Source organism: Canis lupus, chromosome 6, assembly GCF_003254725.2.
Source record: "Canis lupus dingo isolate Sandy chromosome 6, ASM325472v2, whole genome shotgun sequence".
NCBI lineage: Eukaryota > Metazoa > Chordata > Mammalia > Carnivora > Canidae > Canis > Canis lupus.
The window spans coordinates 57,254,585-57,273,300 of record NC_064248.1 but is presented as its reverse complement, the minus strand read 5'-3'; the positions used below and the strand labels follow the sequence as shown (position 1 = coordinate 57,273,300).

Genomic DNA, 18,716 nt, shown 5'->3' with positions numbered 1-18,716 from the left:
ACTCCCAATGAAATGGGTAAGAAAGACTGAGACAACTGTAACCCTAAATCCCATCCTTGGCACAGCATCATACAATTAAGAAGGAACTCCCAACTCCCAGCTTCTCCCTGAGGAGCAAAGATTTTGGACCACATGTCTAGAGCCCCAACCTTTAAAGCTCCCACCCGGGGGATAAACCCCCCAAACACCCAACTCCATAAGCCAACAGGGCTTGCATTTATGAGACCCAAAGGACTATAGCAAACAAACAGTTCTTACATGGGCACAGGAACAACCCCTCTACCTCTGCAGGTATATATTCAGGCTCAATGCAGAGGGAACAGCAAAAAATGTTCATCTCCAGTTTCTACCTGGAAAGGATTTCACTTCATACTTTCTCAGCTGCTATCTCAGGTTCTGGCTTCTAATCAGCCTGCACCTAGGTGCTGATTACAATCCTCTCCTTTTGGACATTGATAAGTTTTGGCACAACTATTAGAAGCAACTAAGAACTAAGACAGTGAGTTAGGCAGTCAGAAAGGTTTTAAAGAAAACTAGGATCTTGGGCTAGGTTAACTGATGAGGCTCATCTCCTATACAAGACCAGTCTGTCAAGCCTGGGGGAGGTGGATGTTTTATCTAATGTCTGGAACCAGAACAGAGGGTTAAAAAAAATTAAGAAATGGGAATATGTTTCAAACAAAAAACAGGATAAATCTCCAGAAACCAAACTAAATGAAATAGAGGTAAGTGATTTAATTTACCAAACATTTTTAAATAATGCATAAAGATGCTCCTTAAGGTCAGGAAAGCAATGCATAAACAAAGTAAGAATTTCAACAAAGTCATACAAGTTATAAAAATGTACCAAACAGAAATCATAGAGTGAATGACTATAATAAATGAACTGAAAAACTCAATAGAGGGATTCAACATCAGACAAATCAAACAGAAGAAAGGACCACTGAACTTAAAGATAGGGCAATGGACTTAATCCAGTCAAAGGAACAAAATGAAAAAAGAATTAAAAAAAAAATGAAGATGACTTAAGGGATTTATTTTATACTGATACCAAAGCCAGATAAGAATACTACAAGAAAAGAAGATTACAGGCCAGTATCACTAATGAACACAGACACAAAAATGCTCTACAAAATATTAGCAAACTAAACTCAATAGTACATTATAACAGTCATACACTCATAATCAAATGGAATTTATTTCTGGAATATAAAGATGGTTCAACATCTACAAATCAATCAACATGATACTCTCACGTTAAAAAGTTAAAGATTAGGGGTGCCTGGCTTGCTCAGTCAGTAGAGCATGTGACTCCTGATATTAAGGTCATGAGTTCAAGCCCCACAATGGGCATAGAGCTTATTTTAAAAAAAGGTTAAAGATAAAAACCATATGATCATCTCAATACATGCAGAAAAAGCATTTGACAAATATAGTATCTTTTCATGATAAAAACTGTCCAGAAACTGGGTTAAAAAGGAATGTACCTCAATATAATAAAGGCCATATATGACAAGTTCATAGCTTACATCATATTCAATGGCAAAAAGCTGAACATTTCTGTCTAAGATTAGGAACAAGTATGTCCACTTTCACCACTTTTATTCAACTATTAGTGGAAATCCTAACCAGAGCAATTAGGCTAGAAAGAGATATAAAAGGTACCCAAACTGAAAAAGAAGAAAGAAAAGTCTCTATCCACAGACAACATATTATATATAGAAAATCCTAATACTTCACCAAAAAACTGTTAGAACTAATACGCAAATTCAGTAAAGTTGCAGGACACAAAATTAATATACAAAAATCAGCTGTATTTCCATACACTAACAACAAAATACCAGAAAAAGAAATGAAGAAAACCATCTCATTTACAATAGCATCAAAAAATAAAATACCAAGGAATAAAGTTAACCATCCAATGTAGCATTAAAAATAAAATGCTAACAAGTAAATTTAACCAATAACTATAAGACACTGACAAAAGAAATTGAAGACACAAAAAAATGGAAAGATATTCCATGTTTAAGGATTCAAGAATCGATACCGCTAAATTGTAAACTGCCAAAGAAATGTACAGATTCAATGTAATCCTTATCAAAATTCCAACTGCATTTTTCAGAGAAATATGAAAAACAATCCTAAAATTCATATGGAGCTACAGAAGACCCCAAATAGCCAAAGCAATCTTAAGAACAACAAATCCAGAGGCATCACACTTTAATATCCAAAATATCCAAGGAACTCATACAACTCAATAACCAAAAAACCCCCCAAATAATCCAAATATCAGACACTCTGTGGATTGGGAATATTTTTACAAATCTAGTATTTTTTGAAAAGTAATTTGCAGTTTACCTATAATCTGATTTACATGTCTGGGCATGCTGCTCCCTCTGCATTGAGCCTCAATGTATACCTGCAGAGGAAGAGGGGTTGTTCCTGTGCCCATGTAATAACTGTTTGTTTGCTATAGTCCTTTGGGTCTCATAAATCCAAGTCCTGTTGGCTTATGGAGTTGGGTGTTTGGGGGGTTTATCCCCTGGGTGGGAGCTTTAAAGGTTGGGGCTCTAGATATGTGGTCCAAAATAATCCAATTTAAAAATGGGCAAAGAACCTGAATAGACATTTTTCCAAAGAAAACACAAATGGCCTATAGTACATGAAAAGATGCTCAATGTTACTAATCATCTGAGAAATGCAAATTAAAACCACAATGAGATATTACCTCACATCTGGTAGGATATGAATTTATCAAAAAAAAAAAGATAAATATGGCGAGGATGTGGTGAAAAGGGAACCCTTAGACACTGTTGGTAGGAATGTAAAGGGGTACAGCCATTATGGAAAACAGCTGGAGGTTATGATCTAGCAATTACACTTCTGGGTACATATTCAATGTGGGGCTTGAATTCACAACCCTGAGATCAAGATCTGAGCTGAGATAAGGAGTCAGTTACTAAATGGGCTGAGCCATCCAGGTGCTCCTAGGATACATACTCATAGGAAACAAAATCAGTATCTCAAATAACTGTAATCCTTTGTTTCACTGAAGCATTATTCACAATAACCAAGGTATGGAAACAATCTTAAGTGCCTGTCAAGAGACAAATGGATAAAGGAAATGTGAAATACACACACACACACACACACACACACTGAAATATTATTCTGCCTTAAAAATGGAAGGGAATTCTGCCTTTCTTTTCTTTTCTTTCTTTCTTTTTTTTTTTTTTTTGACAAATTGGATGAACCTGAAGGGCATTATGCAAAATCAATTAGTCAGAAAGAGAAAGAGAGGTGATGGAGAGTGGAAACTAACTTAATGGTGGCAACTTATTACAATGCATATGTACGTCAAATTATCATGTTGTACATCTGATATAGTACATTCAAATTTTATTTGTCAATTATACCTCAATTAAGCCAGGAGGGGAGAGAAATTAACAGAAATTATCACAGTCCCCAGTAACACTCCATATTCTGAAAAAATTTGTAAAATCCCAATGTGGAAACAAGGTTTATACAGGGTTATAATTTGACAATTAAATCTGATGGAGTAGATCCCTGGGTGGCTCAGTGTTTTAGTGCCTGCCTTTGGCCCAGGGCATGATCCTGAAGTCCTAGGATCAAGTTCCACATTGGGTTCCCCTGCATTGGAGCCTGCCCGGAGCGTAATCCTGGAGACCTGGGATCGAGTCCCACGTCGGGCTCCCTGCATGGAGCCTGCTTCTCCCTCTACCTGTGTCTCTGCGTCTCTCTCTCTCTCTCTCTCTCTTGTCTGTCTCTCATGAATAAATAAATAAAATGTTTAAAATAAATAAATAAATCTGACAGAAAAGATGTAGAAACTTGCATATGTGCCAGTATTTCAAAACTAAGTGTATAATTTATCTTTGGAAGAGTGGTGTTTTTTTATTCATGTTGAGTAGGCCATTTGATTTAATATCTTCTTTAAAGTTCCAAATTTCACATTTTAACTGTTTCATTAGCTGATCTGTGTTTCTGGTCACCTAATCCTGAAATGCTTTGTTTTCAATAATTTAGTTGTACTAAGTGGTGGATTTAATTGCAATTATCAGCATATTGGCTCTATAAGACCTTAAACTGTCCTTCCTCTTTAAGAAAGCTCAAAAATACTAATATATATGAAGAATAAATTGTCCCCTCTCCAAGCTGAGAGTCCATTGTCAGTTCAGGAAATATTTGTACTTACATGGTATTCTTCTTAGTCTGAGTCACAATTATCAACCACAGTTATTAAACACTATATACAAAATACATTACTGGATTTAGAAAGCTATGGGAAGCTGTAAAGAAGAAGATGAGTTCTTACAATGGAAGTTATTTTATTCTATTAGGAAACATAAAACAATATATCTGAGAATTCAAATACATAATTGTTTAAGCAATTACATTTGTATGAACATATACAAAGACTGATGGTCTGTAGTAAGTGATCTTGTTAAAAAATTAAATGAGAACGATTCCCTGCTTTGTCTCAAAGCATATGGCTACAAGGACCTACATGATCTTGCCTCTCCCCCTACATTTTTGTGATTCTGACCTCAGGTCCTACTAATCTTGCTTCTGACTAATCTCCTCTAGCTATATCGGCCTCTTTTCTGTTCTTCAAAAACACTGGCCATGTTCCTGCTGTACAGCCTTCCCTCTGCCTAGACTGCTTCCCTCATTTCCTTCACTTCCTTCAATTGCTTACATCTCTTTTCAAGAAGACCTACCCAAATTACTCTACTTAATTCTAAACCTGAGCCCCCAATTATAGCATCCCCAATTTAATATCCCTTACTTCTGCTCCACTTTTTTTATTTTCCATATTATTCATTGCCTTCTAACATACTATATGACTTATTTATACACTGTTACAATTGTTCAGATCTATCTTCTTCCCCACACCTAACCCAAGAATGTTAACTCCTCAAGGGCAAGGATTCATTGTCTGTTTCCTTAACTGACATATCCCAAGTACCTAGAACAGTGCCTAGCACACAGTAAGCACTCAATTAATATGTTTGCATTTATTAAATCAAGTAGATTATATACAAATCTTCATTTTACTTTCAGTTGTACAGAGTATCAGAATATTTGTGCCAAAACAAAAGTGTAATTTTGAGTTTGTCAATCCATCAAGCTTTTGAAAGAATCTCATTTTTCCTTCAAAATATGTCTCTTCCTATAAAATATTTATTTGTAACAAGCCCACAAGTGAGCCATCATGCTGGTTTTTGTCTCATTAGGTAGTTCCACATCAATTTACATTCACAAAAATGAATCTTTGATTCAGGGTACATGTAGAATTAGTTTTCCAGCTCATGAGAAAACTCAACTACTAACATCATTTATCATCACTATAAACACTTGATATCAAGTTTTTCCTTTCATTCAACAAACTCTCAGCAGTGTCACTGCAATTATATGTTATAACAGGTAGGAAAATGTCTGTAGAATTGAAAATGACAAGACTACTATAGCAAAATCAAACTGACCAAGCTTCTAGTATCCTGAGGATTCAAATATAGTAAAATACCATAAAAGAATCAGAATATATGTTGTGTCCAAGTAATTCCAAAACTCTCAAATTATCATGAAAAGTATTTAATCTTCCACTTTATTTACTTCTTTTTTAAATTTTTATTTTTTTATTTGAGAGAGAGCACAAGCAACAGGGAGGGGCAGAGGGAGAAGCAGACTCCCCGCTGAGCAGGGAGTCCTAAGTGACGACTAGACCTCAGGACCTAAGATCATGACCCAAAAAGATGCTTAACCAATTGAGCCACCCAGGCGCTCCTAGTCTTCCACTTTAAATACAGACTTAGAAATAATAAAGAGCAGCAGCTCTGTGAGTTTGACAGCAAATGAACATTTTGGACAATAAATCAATGCACACAAGAGTAGGCAATAGTCTTAAATAACAGAGACCTAAACAATAGAACCATTTCAGCTGTGCTAATATAGCATGAAAATATTTAAAACTCTTCAAAAGTTACTGTCATATTACGGCAAGTTCCAGTAAGGGATAAGAAGCCTTTCTCATCATACAGATAATGAAACTAACTTTTAACTGGTTAAGGCTAACCTATTTCCTATGTTCCAACTGTATTTACATCACCAGAGAGAAGAAAATACAGCAAAATTGAGACACCATGCTGAAGAGAAGCACTAAAAGCTGACAATATCTGAAGTTATGATATCATCATCTATTGCCCTTTATTGTTCTCTCCTTCCATTCTTAGTTCAGTTATCTGCACTGGAGGCAAATTTTCATGATTGATCAGGCAAATATCTTCTAACCATACCTCAGAATTATCTCAGTCCCCTGAGTACACAGGATTAGAATCACTCTTCCCTAGATTCCTCCAGCTCAGCTACCCAATATCTGGAATTTATTTTCTGTTTTGCCAACTAGACAATAACTTTTATGGAGCCTAGAGCTTTCCCCAGCTTTGAGTCATTAATTCCACATTCCTAAAGCATGGTTTTGATGATATAACTTGGATCTGCTCAAAAATACTGCATGATTTCTCCTCATTGCTTAATAAGTTAAAAAAACCTCCAGACTTTGGAATCCATGGCATTAAATAGCCTGATCCTAAGATATCAATCTTAGGATCATCAAACATTATTTCCTACTACCCCTGTAATCATAGCTCTTATTTCAGCCAAACTGGGATGCTGGTTCTTTCTAACATATTCCACACTATTTTACCCCCAGCTTGACTCATGGCTACTCTTTTGCCAGAACAGCTTCCTTTACCTGCCTTTCAGTGTCTTCAGAGATAGGAAGATAAATAAGGAGTGGCCTTTCCCTTCAAGGAGTTCATAGGTCACAGGGAAATGGTCACATAATAGTCATAGCTGCTGGATTATAATAAAAAACAGTAAGTACACTATGTTATAGACATACACAGGGCATCAAAAAAGCAAAGAGGATGTTACCTCCAAAACACACATAAAAACTCAAAATATTTATATTGGAATGCCCAGACATGTAAATCAGATTATAGGTATAAACTGCAAATTTCTTTTAAAAATTCCTAGCTTTGTAAAAATATTCCCAATCCGGGCATCCTGGGTGGCTCAGCGGTTTAGCACCATCCTCAGCCCAGGGTGTGATCCTGGAAACCTGGGATCGAGTCCCACATCAGGCTTCCTTGCATGGAGCCTGCTTCTCCCTCTGCCTCTGTCTGTGCCTCTCTCTCTCTCTCTCTCTCTCTCTCATATAGATATATGTCTCTAATGAATAAATAAAAATCTTAAAAAAAATTTCCCAATCCACAGAATGTCCCATTCTCATTTATTTCCACTAGCCATGTTTATCCAAATATGCTATCCTTAACCAAAGTGTAAGAAATTATCTGTATCTGTTTGTAAGTAAATATGCTCAGAATTCAGCCAATAATTCAAATCTTATTTCTGTACTTATCTTATCACAAACTGGTAACAAGCAATTCACAAACTGGCACCAGTCTGCAGACCACACATTGAATAGCACTGACAATCACACACACTGGATCTCTTACGTGATTCAAAAGATTCACTTTTCCTTCTTTTTCTTTGTCAACCAAAAAAAAAAAAAAAGACACAATGGAATAATATGCTTACAGATTTTTATTTCAAACATAAAGCTGCTGTAGTAAAATAATTTAAAGGATACGGATTTCTGTGACAGCCTTCAAAGAATCTAAATCATTTTCTGTTACCCCTAAAAAAAATTCAACAAATTTATACAAGTATTTTTTAATCTCTCCCATGCAAACTGGTTTAATAAAACTAGTATAACTTTTTTATTAAGAGCACAGTTAAATTTTAGATCATAGTTATTTCATTTTGTATTTTTTTTAAGTAGGCCCCACACCCAACACAGAGCTTGAACTCATGACCCTGCTCTACCAACTGACCCTAGATCAGGCACCCTAGATCATAGTTGTAAAATGCAATATGATCAAGAAATGCAGAAATTTTACACAGATAACCTACTCAAATTTATTATTTTTTTATTCTTCCTTAATGCTGAAAAATACAGACCAGTTTGTACCATTATAAAACCAACTGAAAAAGCAAGGAATTACCTTGAACTTCATGAGGTTGGGATGCAACTGAAAAAGTTGGTCCTTTGAATATGTCTTCTCTGATTTCAGAAGCTGAAACAGCATTGCTTGCTGTAAACATATTAATGTCTGAATATTGATGTTTCTGCTTACTATTGCTACATTTCCATGATTCCCCTTTGTTCATTTCTGTTGGGACAATTTTCACTGAGCCAACAGAAGACTCCAAGTTTGTACTGTCATTAGAATAAACACCCTCATGTATATTGTCAGATATTTTAAATAATCTGCAAAACAAAAAACAAAACAAAACATGTTTGTACTTGTAACAGCTGCTTAGAAATGGGAAAAACTATTGGCCCCTTTAAAAATGCCCCATAAATTATGGTTTATTCAAACATAAAATGTAATCTTTCTCCTAAAATATAACTTGCTAAATTTACCACTGAATTATGTCACTTTTCAGAAATTCAAATCCCTTACAGAAGAACCCCTGAGACAGCTCCAAGGATATCTGTCTCCTGCTATTCAGACCCTTTTCAAATTAGGACTTCATGTCAGGTCAGAATCACATGACTAGCAGAGTATTGCAGAAGTACAAGTGCGTGACTACCAAGGGAAGGTCACAAAAGATCCTGACACTTTTGCATACTCTCTTGGATCATTCACATTCGGAAGAACTAGCCACTACATCATAAGAATACACAGGCAACCATGTGGAGAGGCCCATGTAGACAGGTATTGTGGCTTCTTGTCAGTAACAGCATCAACTTCCCAAACATTATCCACTAATCATTTTAATATAAATAATACTAAGTATAGGCATCAAGAAGAATACTTTGCAAAGAAGTATTTTCTTTGCAAAACATGGGCCATCTTTAAGATTGCAATTTATTATATTCAACTGATCAAAAGACAACCCATCAAACTTATTTATTCACCATAGCCCTAAGGAAGTGACCATTAAAGTTCCTAATACAGGGGTGCCTGGGTGGCCCAGTGGATTAAGCATCCAACTCTTGATTTTAGCTCAGGTCATGATCTCAGGCTTCTGGGATCAAGCCCCACTTAGGGTATGGAGCTTGGAGTATGGAATATGGAGTATGGAGCTTGGAGTATGGAGTATGGAGCTTGGTTAAGAATCTCTCTCTCCGGGATCCCTGGGTGGCTCAGCGGTTTGGCACCTGCCTTTGGCCCAAGGCCTGATCCTGGAGTCCCGGGATTGAGTCCCACATCGGGCTCCCTGCATGGAGCCTGCTTCTCCCTCTGCCTGTGTCTCTGCCTTTCTCTCTATCTGTGTCGCTCATGAATAAATAAATAAAATCTTAAAAAAAAAAAAAAAGATTCTCTCTCCCTCTCTCTGCCCTTTTCCACCCCCTCTTGTGCACATATGGGCTTTCTCTCTATCTCAAAAAATAAATTTTTTTTTAAAAAGAGCTCCTAATACAATACTTGTTGTATTACAAAATATTACTTACAAAATAAGTAGGACATGACAGAAGATACTAGTCTTACAGAATTCTATAAGAAATGACATCCAAACAAGTATTGTGCAAATACAAAAGACTTTCTGAATAATTTTTACTATCAATTTTAACAACATGTTTCCATATAAGAAAGAAGGAATCTTTAAAAACACTATAGAATGAGAAATACACTTCAGAACAAACTGTAGGGCTGCATCCTCCAATGCCAGCAGTTCTATCTTTGAAGATTGAAAAATCAAAAGCAGATGGTTAGTTTTGGATAATATAGTAGAATTTGATTACAAAATGGTATTGAGAAAAAAAATGGTATTGAGGACAAGAAAAACAACTTATGCCACAGGATGACTCCTTGCTATAAGCTGTCATATCAGTTAAAAGCATGGACTTCGGAAACAGTCAAACCTGGGTTTAAATCCAGAGCTCTTCTACTTTCTAGCTGTGTGACTTTAGAATTTGAAATAAGTTTTGTGACCTATAAGGACATCATCCATGTGCTAGTTACCTAAATTCTCTGGACCTCAGATTCTTCCTAGTTCCTCTGGAACTCCCACTCCAGTAACTCCCCTATGTCCTCAACTTCTTCACTGATTGTTACAGTTTCTTCCTGGTCTTAACAAAAATATTGCATCGCCCTAAAAATAACTCTTGCTTCTTAAAAAACTGAAGTAGAAACTGCTCATTTTTTCCATATCCAAGTGCACTTGAGGGATGAGACTCTGTGCCTTCTCCATCCCAAATCTACATCATTATTCTTCCATTCTCTTACAAAAGTATTTGTGCTAACTAGTTATAGCACCTTGTAGCCCATGGCATATATCATATATCAACGTCTGGACACTCTACAATCTTTTCCTCTCACTTCCAAATTCTGTCACCATCTATGTTACTTCAATATTCACAGAGTTGAAAAAAAAATTCACCTAGATGAAACATTCAAAATCCTCTCCTCTCCATTTCTTAGGCACTCATCTCCAGTGGCTTTCTCCTTCAAACAATCTCATTCACCTGTTATTCTCTGATCTTAAATACTGTCATTATCCAGAACTGCTCCTCCTCTCAAATCAATCATTCTATCATTCTCTGACCACAGCCTCTTATCTTTTTAGCTTGTTTGCACAAGGTATCAATGAGGTCAAAAAGCAAATTTATTGTAATGAAACTCTTTATTTTCTCCCAAACTATCTTCCCTTCTCTTTTCTCATCTACCTTTAATGGACTTAGATTCCATGGCCTATCTTTTTTACCACTCTTTTACTAATATTTTAAATTCCAATTCTCTTTTATCCTTTTAACATACTTATCTTGCAAAACCTCAAATCCTAGATGAATCGATCTACTTTTTAAAATAACTGCAGGGTGCCTGGGTGGCTGTCAGTTGAGCATCTACCTTCTGCTCAGGTCATTATCCTGGTGTCCAGGTATCAAGCCCTGCATTGCATCAGGCTCCCTGCTGAGGGGGGGGGGGGGGAGCCTGTTTCTCCCTCTCCCTCTACAGCTCCCCCTGCTTGTGCTCTCTCCCTCTCATAAAAAATAAATTAAAAAATCTTTAAAATAATTGCAGACAGGCAGGGGAATACTACTGGAAAAAGCAGTTTGGTAGATGATTCAACACTCTGAACATTAAAATTGAGAGTCAGCAGCAGCAGCAAGACTACAGATATAAGATCAATATACCAAAATCAATTATTGATGTCTATACACTTGCAATGTACAATCTGAAAAAAAATTTGAGTCCATTTATAAGAGCATCAAAAAGAATAAAGTATTTAGGAATAAACTTAACAAAATAAGTATGACTTGTCCACTGAAAATCTCACATTACTGAAAGAAATTAAAGAAAATTTAAACAAATGTAATGATATTCCATGTTCACAAACCAGGAGACTTAATGTTATTAAGATGGTAAAGCTCAAGTTGATCTACAGAATCAACATGTTCCCCATCAAAATCCCAGCTGGCTCCTTTGCAGAAATTGACCAGTTTATTGTAACATTCATACGAAAATGCAAATAACCCAGAAAAGCCAAGAAAATCTTGAAAAAAGGAACAAAATTGGAGGATTCACACATTCCAATTTGAAACTTCACAACAAAAGCTACAGCAGCAATCAAGACATTGTGGGATAGGTCCTTATGTAAAGCATAAGGAAAGACATATCAGTCAATGGAATAGAATTGAGAGTCCAGAAATAAACCTTTATTTAGTAGATAGTTTCCTCACTGGCATAATAGGAAACATACATTTGGTCTTGTTCTAGTTCCTGGCACGGAGTTCCTAAAACCCTTGGAATTTCATGTGATAGAAGTGATAAAAAGCATCTTTTGTTATTCATGACAAACTCCTTTCAACCATACTCGAGTTTATGCTAGTGAAATTACTCCTGTAGGACCCCTGCATAGCTTCAGGATGGGGGTTAATTGCCAGAAAAAAATAAACCCTAATTAGAAAAGGTTAAACTTTTAGCCTTATCTGTGACATCCAAGGAAGAAAGAGGAATGGAGATTGGGTTCAATCACTCACCAATGGCCAATGATTTAATCAATCGTGCCTACCTAAGGAAACTACCATAAAGGAAAAACTCCTAAATGATGGGAGGTTCAGAGAGCATCAAAGGTAGTAAACAGAGGTGCCTGGATGGCTCAGGCAGTAGAGCATCTAACTCTTGATTTCGACTCAGGTCATAATGTCAGGGTTGTGGGATCCAGCCCTAGTTGAGCTCCACGCTCAGTGCAGTCTGCTTGTGCCTCTTCCTCTGCTCTTTCCCCTGCTCCTGCTTTCTCTCTAAAATAAATACAAGCTTTAAAAAAATAAATGTAAGGACTAAAACTACAAAAATCTTAGAAGAAAACGTAGTAGTAAACCTTTATACAGCCTCACTCAGTGTGGAGTCTACTTCTCGCCCTCTAGCCCACATGTACACTCATGAGCTCTCTCCTTAAAATAAATAAATCTTTTTTTTTTTTTTAAGGTTGTAAACACACTAAGGTGCTCATAAGGTGATATACTTGAAGAGGCATTGAAGCTCTACACACCCTCCTTCTCCATACCTTGCTCTATGCATCTCTCCCATTTGGCTGTTCTTGGATTGTATCCTTTATAATGATTTGGTAAACATAAGTATAGTGTTTTCCTCAGTTATATAAGTCATTCTAGAAAATTATTAAACCTAATGTGGGGGTTATGGAAACCCCTAAATTTGTATTCTGCAAGGCAGAAATTTGGGTAGCCTGGAACCCTGTCTGTGGATGACATCTGAAGTGGGGCAGTCTTATGGAATTGAGCCCTTAGCCTGTAAGATGTGATGCTAATTCCGGGAGGTAGTATGAATACAGAATTGAATTGTTGGACACCCATCAGTATCAGAGATGCAGAGAATTGATTGGGGTCAGAAACCTTCCCCTATACCCTATATTTGCAGTCAACTGATTTTCAGTTAAGGTGCTATGACATTCAATGGGGTAAGAATAGTTTTTTCAACAAATGGTGCAAGAACAACAGAATATCTACATGCAAAAAATATGAAGCTGGATTTCTACCTTGCACCACATTGAAAATTAACTCAAAATAGACCTAGCGGCTCAGTAAGCTCTAAAATAGACCTGAGTAGCTCAGTAAGTTGAGCATCTGACTTGATTTCAGCTCAAGTCATGATCTCATACTCCTGGGATCAAGCACCATGTCAGGCTCTGTGTTCAGCACTGAGTCTACTTATACCTCTCCCTCTGCTCCTCCCCCCTGCTCATGTTCTCTCTCTCTCTCTAAAATAAATCAATATAAAAAGTCTTTTTAAAAAATAGATTATATGGGGGATCCCTGGGTGGCTCAGTGGTTTGGTGCCTGCCTTTGGCCCAGGGCATGATCCTGGAGTCCTGGGATCAAGTCCCACATCAGGCTTCCTGCATAGAGCCTGCTTCTCCTCTGTCTGTGTCTCTGCCTCTCTCTCCCTCATGAAAAAATAAAATCTTAAAAGTAAATAAATAAAAGATTACAGACCTAAATGTAAGAGCTAAAACTATAAAAATCTTAAAAGAAAATGTAGTAGTAAATCTTTATACAACCTTGGATTAAGCAATGGTTTCTTGGATATGACACCAAAAGCCCAAGCAACAAAAGAAAAATTAGATAAGTTGGACTCATCAAAATTTAAAACTTTTGGAGTGCTAAGGGTATTATCAAAAAAGTGAAAGAAAACCAACACAAAGAATAGGAAAAATATTACCAAAGCATACAACTGATAAAAGAATTTTATCCAGAATATATAAAGAACTCTTACACCTCAACAATAAAAAGACAGAAAACCCAACTTAAAAAGCAGAGAATCTGAAAAGACATTACTACAAAGGTAATCATACACAAATAACCAATAATCACATGAAAAGATGCCCAATACCATAAGTCATTAGGGAAATGCTAATCAATGAGATGTCACTTCATACCCAGTGGAATGGCTACATTAAAAAAAAACAGGGATCCCTGGGTGGCGCAGCGGTTTGGCGCCTGCCTTTGGCCCAGGATGCGATCCTGGAGACCTGGGATCGAATCCCACATCAGGCTCCCAGTGCATGGAGCCTGCTTCTCCCTCTGCCTGTGTCTCTGCCTCTCTCTCTCTCTCTCTCTGTGACTATCATAAATAAAAATAAATTAATTAATTAAAAAATAAAATAAAATAAAATAAAAACAAACCATAACAACTGCTGACAAGGATGTAGAGAAATTGAAACCCTCACATGTTGTTTGTAGGGCTGTGAATTGATGCAGTTACTTTGGAAAATAATTTAGCAGTTTCTCAAAAAAGCTAAGTATATAGTTACCATATGACCCAGCAATTTCAGTTCTAGGTATAAATCCAAAAGAATTTAAAAATAAATTCATACAAAAACTTGTACATGAATGTTCAGAGCAACATTATTAGTAACAGCCAAAAAGTAAAAGCAATCCAGATGCCCAAGAATTGATAGATGGATAAACAAAATGTTGTATTGTCCACTCAATGGAATATTATTTGACCATAAAAAGAATGAAGTATTGATACATGACATAATATGGATAAACCTTGAAAACATTATGCTAAGTGAAAGAAGCCAGACACGAAAGGCCAGACATTGGATAATTCTACTTACATGAAAGTCTAGAATACATAAATGCATAAAAACAGAAAGATTAGTGGTTGCCAGGGGCTGGGGAGGAGGAGGAGAATGAGGAGTTGGAAAGGGGAGTGATCAATAATGAATACAGTTTCTTTGAGGGGGATGAAAATGTTTTAAAATTAGATAGTAGTGATGATTATCCAACTCAGTGAATATTCTAAAAACCAATGAACTGTATACTTCAGAAGAGTGAATTTTCACGTGAGTTATATCTCTTTAAGATTTTATTTGTTTGAGAGAGTATGAGCAGGGGGAAGAACAGAGTGGGGAGGGAGAGGGAGAGAATCTCAAGTGGACTCCCTGCTGTGCAAGCAGCCCCATGCAGGGCTCTATCTCACAACCCTGAGATCATGACCAGAGCCAAAACCAAGAGTTAGATGCTTAACTATCTGAGCCACCCACGTGCCCCAAGTTATATCTTAATAGAGATGTTATAAAAAAAAATTCATAGACATCAACAGCAACTGGGCTCTTCAGAGTGCCCAACAATCCTACCATTATTCTAACTGGATTGCTTTCCCATTTTCCATAATCTCCTCCACTCTTCTCATACATGCTCAATACTCCCACTTTTTCCCTCCAACTCCACAAATGATCTCATTTCTTATGTCACAGAGAAAACAAAACCTATCAACTAGAGCTCTTCTGAATCTTTAAACCCATGCATCGAATTCTCTATTTGGACAATTTATAGATACTCAAACTCAACATGTCCAAATCTGTACTCATCACCATCCCCAAAATCTGTTCTTCTTTAATAGTTTTCTATATTATGAAAGGGCACTACCATCCTTCACTGTTCTGGCTCAAGTCAGATAACTTGGGAGTCAGGGGTCATATCTAATAATCATTTAGGTCCTATGGGATTCTATCTCCTAAATCACTCTGAACTCTCTCATCCTTGCTACTACAGTCAACATCAGGCTCCCATTCTCTCTCACCTAGATTAATAACAAAAAATAAAATAAAATGAAATGAAATGAAATAAATAAAATAAAATAAAATAAAATAAAATAAAGTAAAATAAAATAAATAAACCTTCTTAAAGTAACCTTTCACAACAGATTCTAGTTCCCTTCTGATTCATCATACTAATGCCAAAGTGGACTTTAAATTTAAAAAAAAAAACTAATTTTATTCTTCTGGTTAAAATGCAGGACCTTAAAACACTTGCTTTCAAACTTTAGTGTGCATAACAATCATGCAGAAAAACTGTTGATAATTCCTGGGTCCCTTCCCCACCTTCAGCTAGACTGTAATTCAACAGGCCTAAGGTAGGACCCAGGAATCCAAATTTCTAACAAGCACTCCAGGTGATTCTGATAGAGTGGGTTCACAGGCCACAGTTGAAGAAACAATGCCTTAAGAAAAAGCACAAAGTTTATCACAGGCTATGTGACTCTGAATGACTTGCTCCCTCTAAACCTTACCTCTCTGAATTCTGATTTTACCCAAAAGGAAATTTTCTAAGAATAGGTCAAGCTCTGTGCTACCTTATATCTTTTGCACATACTATTCCTTCTGCCTGGAATATTCTCTTTTATTTGCCCTTAGTTTAATCCTATTCTTCCTTAAGGCTAAGTTTAAATACTATTTCTTCAGGAAAGCCTTCCCTGATGCTTCAGAGCTGTAACAGCGATTCTCAAAGAATGGTTGAGACCTTTTCAAAGAGTTCATAGTATCAAAACAATTTTCTAATTATTACTAAAGCATCATTTACCTTTTAAATTTTTTCAATTTTGATTTCTAATATAGTTAAATATCGATAGACATAACCACATACACAAAAACTGTTGGGAATCCTCAATAATTTTTAAGTGTAAAGGGTCCCAACAATAAAAAGTTTAAGAACCTTTGTTATAATCATATACCTCATCAAAATAATTATTGTAGTATTAAGTATTTAATCAATTATTTTTCATTATTTACCGTCTTTCCTCCATTAAGTTGTAGCTCTCTAAAGGCAAGAACCTATGACTAGAATCCCAGAGTTAACAAAGCATCTGGTATATAGTAAACCCTATTTGTTGTTGCTGTTTTTCTCATTTAGATTCTATTATACTTCATACATTTGGACATATCATAAATATCCACCTTTATTACTGAGTCTTCGGTGTTTCATTTAATTAATTACCTTTTTCGGAAGGCTGATGTGCTCTCTCCTTTATCTTCTGCAAAATTTACTAATTTTGTATTACCTGAAACATTTTTCTCAGGTGCTATCTCGGTGCCAATGTGATTTTTGTATTTCTGAGAACCATAGGTCAGCTTCCCAGGAACACGTGGTAAGTCATGGTTACCTGCTTCTGTTAAATTCAGATCACCTGTTTCACATTTATTTGAGGAAAAGGCAAATTGGAATTTTTGTGTTGGTGAAATATAATTTGTGTTTTCATTAGTCATCTTTAAATTTGATGGTAACATTTTTGGCCTTTCTTCCTGACCTACAAAAATGGAATATATTAATTAATATATGTTCTCCACGAAAATAAACTTTCAAAATGACCATGAAAAAATTTAATAAAAATTTTCAAAACAATTGACGAGGTAAACATGAAAGTTATTCATACAATAACAAGAGAATCTGTAATATCACATATGGTTTTGAACTACAGATGATTGGTACTGCTACTGGACATATCACTGAAGGGCACTCAATCAAGGATTATTGAAATTTGAAATTTATGTAAAACCTACATTATAAAATAGGTTTAATTTCTGACCCTCAGAAATAACCATAATTATACCTTTAAGTATTTTATCTACTAAAAATGACATATAATTATACAATTATGAGGATCTGAAAATTTATATAGCCAATCTACACACAGAAATACATACAATGACCAATCATACAAAATGTTACTGAATTTAAGTATTAAAATACATGATACAATGCTTTTAATTTTGTAATACTGCTTCTAAAATCAAGATAAAGGTATGATTTCATCAGGGTGGCAAAATGTTTAAAGTTTCTTTACAGAGACTTTACAAGCATCTTTGAAAGGTTGGGAGGAATCTGGAGGCCTTATTAGGGCTTAAATTTGCTTTATCATCTATGTGTATGGTATATATAGCTTGTGTAACCTATATATTATTTGGTACGTATAGGGATATAAATAATGTATATTTTCATGTATATAATATATACAAATTACAAAGCTTAAGATATACATAAATGAACTACCACCAAATTTAAAAATCAAAATGTTATCAATAATACCACATAAGGGCAGCCTGGGTGGGTCAGCGGTTTAGTGCCATCTTCAGCCCAGGGTGTGATCCTGGAGACCGGGGATCAAGTTCCACGTCAGGCTCCCTGCATGGAGCCTGCTTCTCCCTCTGCCTGTGTCTCTGCCTCTCTCTCTGTCTCTGTCTCTCTCTCTCTCTCTCTGTGTTTCTCATGAACAAATAAATAAAATATTTAAAAAATAGTAATACCACATAAGATCACATATATTGTTTGAATATGCTTGCTTGTCTTTAACTTTATAAAAATGGTACCAAACTATATATAATATTCCACATCCTGTTTTTTTCAGGAACGTGGTTTTCCTAAGCCAGAGAGGATCCTACCTTTAGTAAAAGGCAAGACAAAAACTAAATGGGACCAACAATTTTAATAGTAAGAGGAAACAAATTCATACAATAGAACATGTGTGTGATAGTGTACTGTATACATTTAATATGCATATATATATGTATATATGTATAGAAAGGAAAATGTTTTAGATTTTTAGATTCGGTGAGCACTATTTTGTTTTTTTTGTTTTTTTTTTTAATTTTTTTTTTATTTATTTATGATAGTCACACAGAGAGAGGAGAGAGGCTGAGACACAGGCAGAGGGAGAAGCAGGCTCCATGCACCGGGAGCCCGACGTGGGATTTGATCCCGGGTCTCCAGGGTCGCGCCCTGGGCCAAAGGCAGGCGCCAAACCGCTGCGCCACCCAGGGATCCCCGGTGAGCACTATTTTGAACAAAATAAGTCTCTATCATTTTATTCCATTAAAAT

At 36.0% G+C, this 18,716-nt stretch overlaps 1 protein-coding gene across 13 annotated transcripts in view; it reads right to left on the bottom strand.

The window, feature by feature from the left end:
* Positions 1–18,716, bottom strand: part of HFM1 (helicase for meiosis 1) — a 140,347-nt gene that overhangs the window by 78,904 nt on the left and 42,727 nt on the right. For 12 of the 13 annotated variants that reach the window (XR_007411500.1, XR_007411501.1, XM_049111693.1 and 9 more), the window contains 3 exons: positions 16,838–17,147; positions 8,091–8,356; positions 7,676–7,723 (listed from right to left, as the gene is read on the bottom strand). Coding sequence is in view for 11 of the 13 variants with exons in the window: in XM_049111693.1 (XP_048967650.1) it covers positions 7,676–7,723; positions 8,091–8,356; positions 16,838–17,147 (624 nt within the window). In the remaining 2 variants the exon portion in view is untranslated. Of the gene's footprint in view, positions 1–7,675; positions 7,724–8,090; positions 8,357–16,837; positions 17,148–18,716 lie in introns of those variants that run through there. The other variant, XM_049111701.1, reaches the window with a different exon arrangement.